This window comes from Cryptomeria japonica, chromosome 1 (assembly GCF_030272615.1).
Source record: "Cryptomeria japonica chromosome 1, Sugi_1.0, whole genome shotgun sequence".
Taxonomy (NCBI): Eukaryota; Viridiplantae; Streptophyta; class Pinopsida; order Cupressales; family Cupressaceae; genus Cryptomeria; species Cryptomeria japonica.
Genome location: NC_081405.1, coordinates 253,075,879 through 253,086,785, shown reverse-complemented (window position 1 = coordinate 253,086,785; position 10,907 = coordinate 253,075,879). Strand labels below are relative to the sequence as shown.

At 37.3% G+C, this 10,907-nt stretch overlaps 1 protein-coding gene across 1 annotated transcript; it reads right to left on the bottom strand.

The window, feature by feature from the left end:
• Positions 1 to 4,941: 4,941 nt before the first annotated feature.
• On the bottom strand, positions 4,942 to 7,548 carry LOC131030780 (leucine-rich repeat receptor-like protein kinase PEPR1). The gene has a single exon (XM_057961693.2). It carries the CDS (start codon positions 7,530 to 7,532, stop codon positions 4,971 to 4,973), a length of 2,562 nt encoding a protein of 853 aa, XP_057817676.2. The 5' UTR covers positions 7,533 to 7,548; the 3' UTR covers positions 4,942 to 4,970.
• Between the last annotated feature and the right edge of the window lie 3,359 nt (positions 7,549 to 10,907).

Below are 10,907 nucleotides of genomic sequence, written 5' to 3'. Positions count from 1 at the left end.
AAAGCAAGGGATTATGAGGGAGGGAACGAGAGGTAGATAGGGAGTGATTGGGAGAACTAGAGAGGGAAGGGATAGAAAGGTGAGGGAGAGCAATAAGTTTACAAAGAGAGAAAAAGGGGTAAGGAGGCAAGGAGAGAGGTGGATAAGGAGGTAAATAAATAGAGAGGGGAGAGATATAAGTTCTAGAGCCTAGGGAGAGAGGGTAGAGAGACTTAGGGGAGAGATAAAGTGAGATAGATATATGGAGGAGAGAGGCTGCTAGTGATATAGGGAGGGAGAGGTAAAGATGGAGGGAAGGAGAGACCCAAGGATGGGGAAAAAGAGGTTGGGAGGGAGAGGTAGTGATTGATAGAATAGAGAGAAAGGGGAGAGAAACAATAAGATAGGGAGAGAGAATAAGAGAGAAGGAGGGAGGGAGGGAGGAATAGATATGGGCGTAAGGAGGGAAGGTAAGGTAGAGAGGGAGAGATGATGGGAGAGACTTGGAAAAATAGAGGTGGGGAGAGAGTGTGGGGGAAGTGTTTAAAGAGAGAGGAGACATATAGTAGTGAGTAAAAGGGAATAGAGAGGTAGAAAGGTAGTGATAGATATTGGGGGACATAGGTGAGAGTGAGACAGGGCCATGTAGAAAGGGTACATAAAAAGAGTGATAGAGAAAGATCTATAGGTCTTAGAGGTTTTGGGGGAGATAAACAAAGTGAGATAGAGAGAGTGAGATAATGTTGATAAGAGCATGCTAATTACTAAAATTTTTCTATCAAAAAATTATATGATCTTGTAAAACCTAGAATCTACATTACAACTCCTAGAGATTTGAAACCACTCTGAAACATCCTACCAATATATACATGAAATATAACTTAAAGTATAAGAAAGTAAAATTACAAATTGAAATGTGACTTATTTATTATTCTCACGTGGGACCCACACCCCTCCTCGACACCTTAACCTCTCTAGTAGTGCTCTCACTAATTGTTTAAACTTTTGGTGTAGAGGCAACTAGTTTATGTTAACAAAATTGGCACCTCTATTGGGGAAGGTTCAACTCCCACCGACGATATCTTACTCGCCTAGTGGTCAACTTTGTCCAATACAAACCTCTCATCTTGGGGGGCTAAACTATTGTCATGTGAGACCCTCAACCCTCCTCGACTCCCTAACCTCTCTAGTGGTGCTCTCATTAACAATTCAAATTTTTGGTGTAGTGGCAACTGGTCTATGTTAACAAAATTGGCGACTCTGCTGAGGAGGGTTTGACTCTGCTGAGGAGGGTTTAACTCCCATTCGTGATAGCTTACTCGGCTTGTGGTCGACTATGTCTAGTACGGATCTCTCAACTCAAGGAGGTAAATTGTTGTCACATGGGACCCTCAACTCTCCTCAACACCCTAACCTCTCCAATGGTGCTCTCACTAATAGTTAAACTTTTGGTATAGTGGTAGTTGGTGTGTGCTAACATTTATACTTAAATCTTATATTTCATGTATATATTCTTCTTTGAGGATTGGATGTAACTTGTATCCAAATTGGAACATTTGCCCATCCACAACACATCCTACAATTTTGCCAATGTAGAACATTTGGCGAGTGCAAAATTTGGTGCTTGCCAAATGCAAAAAGTGCACATGACTTTTCACATTTGGCGAGCACCAAATTTGGCACTTGCTAAATGTGCAAAGTGCACTTTTTGAATTTGGTGACCACCAAAAGTCACCAAATTGTTTGCATTGGTAATTACCAACCCTTTGGGTTGGATTTTCCTTGGGCATCCAACCTAAAGGTGTTGACGACCATTTCATGCCAATGACACTTTTTTATGAAAAGATAGAAAGTGACTCCTTTTTGGTACCACGTCTTGGTGCACTTGCCCCTAGACCATATCCGAACCAAAGAGTATTACCAAGTTACACATCTGGATCACCAAGCTTGTCATCTGACTAACAAGTTTGACATGAATTACAACAAGAACTCATTTTTGCAACAATCTCTTCATTTTTTATTGATGGCAACACTTGTGCCAATTCAGAATATCACTCCCCCTTAGACATCAAAGACAAAGGGTTTCTCCTTACAATAAAACTCAACAAACCACCCATAACTCCTCCTAGCTTAAGTTATTAAAGGTACAATGATCAAAGAATCTTTTAGAACCACGGGTGTTGATATGAAACCACAAAAAATAAACTTGGATATTAGATTGTAACCTCCTCTTGACAATTACTAACACTAAAATAAATATTTTTATTTCAATTTTATAACTTTTCTATTAAATTGAATGCCTTGATTGCAATAGAATTATATAGGTCAGATGGACATTTTTATGTTTGATATATTGTTGGGGGTATATATATATATATTCATTATGCTCCTAAAATAATGAGCTATCAAGTTTGATATTTATAATTAATCATAATGATTCAATTACACTAACTGCATTATTTAAATATATAGAAAAATGAGCATTATTATATTATTTAAAGTTGAATGAAATAACATTAATATATAATAAATTTGCATGCGTCGGAGACGTACCTCAAAATTAAAACAATTGAATGGTCAAATATTCAAATCTATAGTTACAAATCATTACATTAACTTGCATATAGGATGTAAATGATAAAGAATTGTGGAAACAAATATGACAAATTTAGTACTTTCTAGCCTTTAAGTGATTGCAACATTGCTTCCTAGTTATATTATCCTTCATCTCTTTTTTTAGTCTTCTATATACAAAATAACCTTTTATGGATGAAATACAATCCATTTTGTGTTCCTCTACATTCCTTTAAAGATTAAGGGGATAATTAAAAATTAAAAATTCATGATTGATAAAAGATAAAAAGTTATTCACGCACACATAGATCTCTCCTAAAAGTATTGATAATAAATAAAAGTTTAAAAGGTATTGATCTCTAAGTTGAAAAAATGCAAGTATATATATAATTGTATCAATTTATCTATCTTTCTAACTGTAATAATATGTTTATTATAAGTCACAAAACAACATTTGAGTATAATTATTTACTACCTTTTCACAATTTATAAATGATGTTCTCAAATACAATAAAATTTGAAAGATAATTATATTAATGTGAGAGTGTGGACAAAATCTTTGTCAATGGAGAAGAATTTGATCCAAATATGATATTAACTTACAAATTATCAAAGAGACAATAAATGTTTTAGCATGCATCATTAAATCATTATTAAGTTTGGATATTATTGTTTTGTATATCTCAAAGACACACGTACAAGGACACAAATGGTAATAATCTTAGGGCTATAATAACATGTTATATTGCTTTGCATATCCATTAGAGTAAGCAAATTCATCCAATGTAAATATCAAACTATGATTATGTGAAGTAATTTGAACAAGTCACATATAACAACAATGAACCTGCACAATTTTACTATTTCAACGAGAACAAACTTTTGAACTATGAAGATAATTCACCATTCTTATTATCTCAAAATATTAAATGAGTGTGGCTACTTAATAATCTTATCCAACTAGCATTTTCATCTTGTAGCTTTAATCACAATCCTTTAACTTATAATTTATGTATATGTAAACATTTATATATCAATTTAAAAAAATTAAATACATAGACAAATCACAACTTGCATCTTCAATGACAATTTTAAATAATAAAAATAATAAATATTAATGAACAATAATGATAAATTAGAAAATCAATAAAATTAATATTGAAAATATTATTTTTTTATTGAAACAGAAATATATATTATATATATACATATTTTTCTTTTTATTTTAAAAAATAAGAATTGAAATACCAAATCAATCACAATATTACACCAACTTTTTAACTTTATAAATCATTACAAATAAAAATAAACTTTTAAGAAATATATTCTTAAGCACAATCTATATATACAAAAATGTTCTAAGAATTGCTGATGCAAGTACACCTAGGAAATTGCTCCTCTGAATAACAAAAGAAAATAGAAAAACAAACTATGAAAAATACTAAACAGAAACAAAAGTACAGTTCTAGACAGGATGCGCGAAACAACACAACACGTTAAAATCCTACTTAGTGCTTTCAATCCACACTAAAATCTATTGCAGTATATCTGCGGCACACTCACTTGGACATTTCAAAACTCAACTCTGAATTTAAATAATTCTGGGGCGTAATGTCTCTTAACATCTCCACCACTTCTCTCATGGAGGGTCTTTCCTCTGCCTTTGCCTCTGTACATTTCAGGGCAATTCTGATCATGCTCACCATGTCTCCTTTAATGTCTGAATCCATCGCTACGTCTACAAGCCCTTCATCAATCACCACTTCTTCCCTTCCCCTGTTTGACTTTACCCAGCTCACTATGTCCATCCCCTCTGCGAAACTCGAATCCACTGCACTTTTCCTCGTTATTAATTCCAACAGCATCACGCCATAGCTGTAAACGTCCATCTTCTCTGTCATTCTGGTGGAATGCCCACGTTCTTTGGCAAGAGACGATAAAAATCCAAGTCAGAAAAGCAAAACCCAAAATTATTGAACAGCAAAACTAATATAGACATTCTCTTACCAGGTGCAATGTAACCCAAAGTACCAATAAGTGAGGAAGAATCAACAGTGGTGGATCTGTCTATGAGTTGAGCAATCCCGAAATCTGAAACATGGGGTTCCATTTCTGAATCCAGCAGTATATTGCAGGGCTTGATATCACTATGTATGATCCCTGGTTTGCAGTCATGGTGAAGGTATGACAGAGCATGAGCTGTGCCAATGGCAATCTTGTAACGGATATCCCATCCTAGAACTGGAGGGGGTTTCATTTCGTGCAATACATGATTCAAACTCCCGTTGGACATGTACTCGTATAGAATTAACCCGCGATCTTTCATTTGCCACATCTGCAACAGTTTAACCAGATTCCTGTGACGGACTTGCCCGGCTGTTCTGATCTCCCTTCTTAAGCTCCTCTCCTCTTTGTGTCTAGGAGTCAACTGTATCGTCTTCAAAGTTCAAAGCGCACAGTTGGCGTGAAGGGAGCTCCACCTTGTAAACAACCCCTTTGCCGCCTTTACCAATTACATACTTCTCACTTAGATTTTCTGTTAATTGAAAAATTTCTTGTAGTCCGGCCGGCACTTCTGCACCAAGTTCGGGCGTGGATCTCGTTTTGGGGGTAAAAAGTCTCCATGAAATCACAACAACAAGGACTACTATGAAACAAGAGAGCAGAGCTGATCCAATCACAACAAGGACTATACTGACTTTACCGAAACGTTTTATATCCTTACTAGAGGGTGGAACATCGCCCCTGCATTTACAGAGACTCCCCTGGTTCTGTGTTTCACACAAATCTGGATTGCCAGTGAATGAGCTTGAGGACGAATTCCATAGCTTCAACCATGACTTGGGTAGGCATCCACTGAGCTGATTATTGGAGATGTTGACTGCACCCAGGGACAAAAGACTGTCGAGTGCAGGTGGAATGATGCCGGATAGATTGTTGGATGACAAATCCATTCTCTCAAGTTTATTTAGATTTCCCAGGGCATCTGGAATTGTTCCACTCAATTTGTTCTGGCCTATATTTAACCCAATAGCTAGATTTCCTAGATTTCCTAGGAATGACGGAATTTGACCTTGGAATTGATTTTGCCCCAAATTTAGTTGCAGTAATTGTCTCAGGTCGGACAACCAAGCTGGAATGCTTCCGCCAAAACGGTTTCCTTGCAAAATTAGAAACTGCAATTTCTGGAGACTGGCTAATTTATCCGGCAGAGAACCATTGAATGAATTAAAACTCAAGTCCAGCGAAAACAGGAGAGATGTTTTACCTAGCTCCTGAGGAAGCGGACCACTCAGAACATTAGAGGAAAGGTTCAACTTCTGTAGCTTGGAGAGTTGTCCTAGTGTTGCAGGAAGAGGACCATTCAGTTGATTCACGGACAGGTCAATGGAGCTCAGATTTTTACAGTGCCCAAGGCTCCCTGGTATTCTTCCTTGCAACTTATTACCACTTATATCTAGATAATCAATCATAGAATTGGAACCCAGAAAATCTGAAGGAAGAACACCAGTTAGATTGTTGTGACTCAGGATCACTCGGCTCAAGCTCCGGCATCGACCAATCTCTGGAGGAATGTTCCCTTCCAACTGATTATTTCCCATGAGTAGTAACTTCAAACGTCTGGAAGAGCATAGTGGCGAAGGAATCCCGCCAGTGAGCCGGTTACTCGTTAGGTCGATTCCTTTGAGACTGCTGCGGGCCCCCAATTCTGCAGGTATTGAGCCTGATAGCTGGTTATCAAACAAAAATAGGTATTGTAACTGCGTAAGATTGCAAATTTTTGGAGATATGCTTCCCGTGAGACTGTTGTTGTAGAGATACAGTTCCCGTAGGCTCCTTGCCCTGAAAAACAGGGGAGGAATTGGGCCATGGAATGAATTCTCGGACAAGAACAAAATTTGTAAATTCCCCAGTCGACCCAACTCGGGAGGAATGAACCCCTCAAGTCGGTTTGTGTGTAAGCTGAGCTCCTCCAGAAAACTGCAATTCCCAAGTTCAGCTGGGATGCTACCGGACAGGAAGTTTTCGTTCAAATAAAGCTGCTTCAAGGATTTCAGTGATCCAAGAGAGGACGGTATGCGCCCTGTGAGCCGATTTTGAGTGGCATAAGTCACAGTGAGATTGCTGCACTTGCCAAACTCCCACGGTATTTCTCCACTGAATTGATTGTTTGACAATTCAACTTCAATGAGATTTGTGCAGTTACCAAGTGATTTGGGGATGTGGCCTCCAAGATTATTGGAAGTAGCATACAGATATTGTAATTTTGAAAGTCGGTCCAGAGATTGTGGCAGCTCCCCAACCAGCTGATTCTCATGCACATAAATCTCTGCTAGATGCTCACAATCGGCAATGGTTGTGGGTATCTTTCCAACCAAGGAATTTTCTCCTAACCATAATTTGGAGAGTTTGGTGAGATTCCCGACATTTGACGGGATCTCTCCAGTCAAATTATTGGTCGACAAATATATTGCCTCCAGCAGGGGAAGCCCAAAAATGGAGAAGGGAATGCTTCCGTTGAGGAAATTTTCATAGAGCGACAAAGTTCTTAGATTTTTTATGCTACCTAGTTGGACAGGGATTTTCCCATGAAGATAATTCTGTGAGAGATCTAAAGTCTCTAACTCTGTGCAATTTCCTAGTTCAGGAGGAATGGTACCAGACAGACTGTTAGAAGCTAAATACAGTTCTTTCAAATTGTGTAAACCGCAGATAGCCGAAGACAGCGTTCCAGAGAGTTGGGATCGAGAAAGATCGAGTGCACTTACCGTGTGATCAGGATGGCAGGTGACTCCATTCCAGTGGCAGGGGTAGTTGTCGGAGGAGTTCCAGCTGCTGAAAAAGTTGGCAGGTGCAATGAACTTATCGAGAAGAGAAAGTAGAAGGGCGCCATCATCGTTAACTTCTTCAGTGCATTGTGTCTGAAATGCTACTACGATGAATGCCAATCGTATCACTCTGACTGTAAGTGGCCTCATTCTAAATTTATCGAACAATCAGCCGTTTCCTGAGTGTAATTTTGAGGGAGGCCAGCCTTTCTCCAAAACAGTCGAAGCCAACAAAGTCAAATATTTTCTATGAAGGGGGCCTACTCTCATGTTGCTGAGAAAATTGACGGACTCTTTACTAATTAATAGCAAGGGTTCATGCGAGATTGTCGCAAAAATAAAATAAAACTTTAATTTTGAAAAACTAGAGTTATATTTTATGGAGAGAGAGCCAATAATTTTTTATTTTTTATTTTTCTTAAAATTTGATGATGGTTGTTATGTGGAAGATATTATAGAGATAGCGAATAACTTTTTTATTTCTTAAAATTTGATGATGGTTGTTATGTGGAAGATATTATGTATTTTTGTAATTTTTAAAATAAAATTGATTTTGTAATAGTGGTAATTGCATGAAATTGAAATTATTCTCTAGGTCTCAAAGTTTCTCTTTCGTCTCCATCCTTAGATTCGATTTTGGGTTCCAAAACTTGTCTTTGATCTCATAGATCCATTTTGGTTTCAAAAATTTGATTTTGGTCTCTAGGTCTTGTTTAGAGTCCCTAAGTCTTGTGTTGGGTCTTGCAACCCATTTTTGGTCCTTGTGTCCCTTTTTTGATCTCATAGACTCGTTTTTGGTCCTAAGCAATAAGAATAACAACACATTATTTCATGGGCATTTATGCAAATCTATGTCTTGTTGAATGTTATTTTGTCATTTTGTTTTATCTTTTCTTTTATTTATTCACAACTAATTTTAGTTACAATATGGACTTAGTTTTAGATAGGAGATGAAAGGGGAAGTGAAAAACTAGGTTTCCGAAAGTTGTGAGTAGAATCAAAGTAAACATTGGGCATTGAAAGACAAAATGCAAACGTGAGGTCTAGGTCTGGACAAAATTGTTTGCAGATACAATTTATGATACTAAATATAGATCCCTCTATAGTGAGAGTATGAGACTACACCCATGCTCATGGTAAAGTACAAAGTTGCATTAAACAAATTTCACCAAGATACCAAAGAGACAAGACACACCAAGCCCCCAAGGACTTTAGGATCTTACTACTCTAATATTGAGATAAAAGTGACAACAAATGAAAGGGAAAAAGAGCATGAATATAATATGAGTCACGAGAAAAGAAAATTTTAAAATACCAAATTACAAAGAAAAAGGTGCAGTTTGCAAAGTAACTTGAATATTGAAAACACGTCATTAGCGTGTACATAAAGTGTAACATTGAGTGGAGTGTATGCCCCCATGTTAAAGTGATTGTGTACACCTTATCAAGAGCAATAGCTTTAAGGTAGCAAGCATTTAAAAGACAATCAAGTTACAAAATGAGATGCACCCAAGAAAGAACAAATCAAAGGATAATGGTCAGAATACGTATAGTAAAAATGACAAAAGGGATCCACTAACCATAGGGTCAGTAATGCACGTGTGATGAATAATGTATATCAAGAATTATTATATTAAATTGATCTTATTCCCCAAAGATAGTGGAACTACAAACACAATAGAAGAAGAGCACAAGAGATAACAAACAAATGTATTTTTTAGTCAACATAGAAGAGACCAAAAAGAAGATCTCAATGCTTTGCATCGTCTCCAAGTAGACAACACAATCTAGCACATTTACAAACAATAGCACATGTACGACATAACATAGATATGATATATAGAAGAATTTCATATACAAATAGAGTGATCTTACAATGAATTCAATCTCTTTATTACAGTGGACTAATGGAGTAACAAGGCTCATCCAAAGAGAACCTAACATAACACAAATATATCAAGGAGCACATCATGGGGAAAGCACATTATAAACAAGAAAACACAAAAAAAAGAATCCACAACACAAATGAAGCTAGTCAAGAAAATTATTTGCCTCCCAATCTTTCTTAGCATCATTTAGGGATGTTGGAAAATATGCAAGAGGTGTTGCCTCCCAATCTTGCTTAGCATTTTATTTAGCAGATTTGGTGCTTTATCAAGAGAAATCGCAAGACAGGAAATGACTTTTCAAAAAATTCTCACCTGTATGGTCAGGCCGTATCAAATATTAAAAATTATAAGGGATAACATGTTTAGATTATCAACTTTACAAGGAGAACCCCCTCGCATTGCCTATCAGTGAGCAATTCCTAAAACACTACGTTTGAATGCAGAATCAAAAAATTAACGATGTATATAGTGTAAATAGTGCAATTTAGTTTAAATTTGAGCATGGTCGTGGTTAGTTAGTTCATTTTTTTAGTTAGGGTTAGTGTTAGGTTAGCCGAAATTTAATCGTTAGCAGATTGAGCAGTCCAAATAATACTCGACAATGAATGTTAGAGTAATTGGGTCTTTACTTGATTAATTAAACAATATTTGTTTAATTCTTTAAGTTCCCAATTATCTTTTTACACTTAAGCTAACATTAGGTGCATATAATTAATTATTATGTGCAAGCCTAGGGTTTTCCCTTTTTAGGGTTTCTTGACGTATTAGAGGTTAATTTTTCTTTTCATTGTATTATCTTTCACAATACATTCTTGGTGAATTGGAGCTCTCATATTTTGAGAATATTTTTCCTGTGTTTTGTATGTTCTTCATATTTTGCTTCATTGCTTCTCCTTGTAATAGGTTATTTGGCTTGCAAAAGATCTTCAGGCTACTGTGGGGTTGTATTTCTCAACTCCTATATGCTATCAGAGCATAGATCTGCAGCTACTTGTTCCTGTTTTTTTTAGAATTTTGCATTTGAAGCAGATCTGGGGTTTCAGGCATTTTTTTGTGTGCTTAGGGTTAAAGTTTTTTTTTTTGAGCACTTTGGGGCCTAAACAAACCTCACCATCGTGCTCAGAAGGCCCAAAAACCCCTATAGTCATATAAAATTTGTCCTTTTTTGACCCCTGAGCATTTGAGTGATATTTTTTTCTCCCAGCCAGGTCATACGGCCTTGGCATGCAAATCGAGAAAACAATTTCAAATTTTTTTTTTTGCCTTTTTACAACATGCAGGCTAGATTTTTTTAATTTTTATTAAAAAAAAAAAAATTTGTAAGGGCAAGCAGGGTGAGCAGGGCGAAATAAAGTTTTTAAAAATAAAAAATAAATTTTTTTGTTTGTGTTGGGCACCGGACCGTTCGTACGGCCCTGCGGACCTGTCAGGTCGGCCCCACCCGGCCTTGCCGACTATCCTTGGCTCCACCTTCCTCCAGCCTCGGCCCCCTGCCGGCTTCAGCAACCCCTTGCTCCGGCAGTCGTCGCTCTGGCCTCCACCCACCGGCAGCCCCCACTCCGCTCAGCCAGGCCGAGCCACTTCCGCCTGGCCCCTGCTCCACTCCGCCCCAGCTCCACCCGCCCTAGATCCGCTC

Bases quoted from the DNA above. Each gene is read 5' to 3' on its own strand.
- LOC131030780 (XM_057961693.2), bottom strand. From the start codon at position 7,532: ATGAGGCCACTTACAGTCAGAGTGATACGATTGGCATTCATCGTAGTA.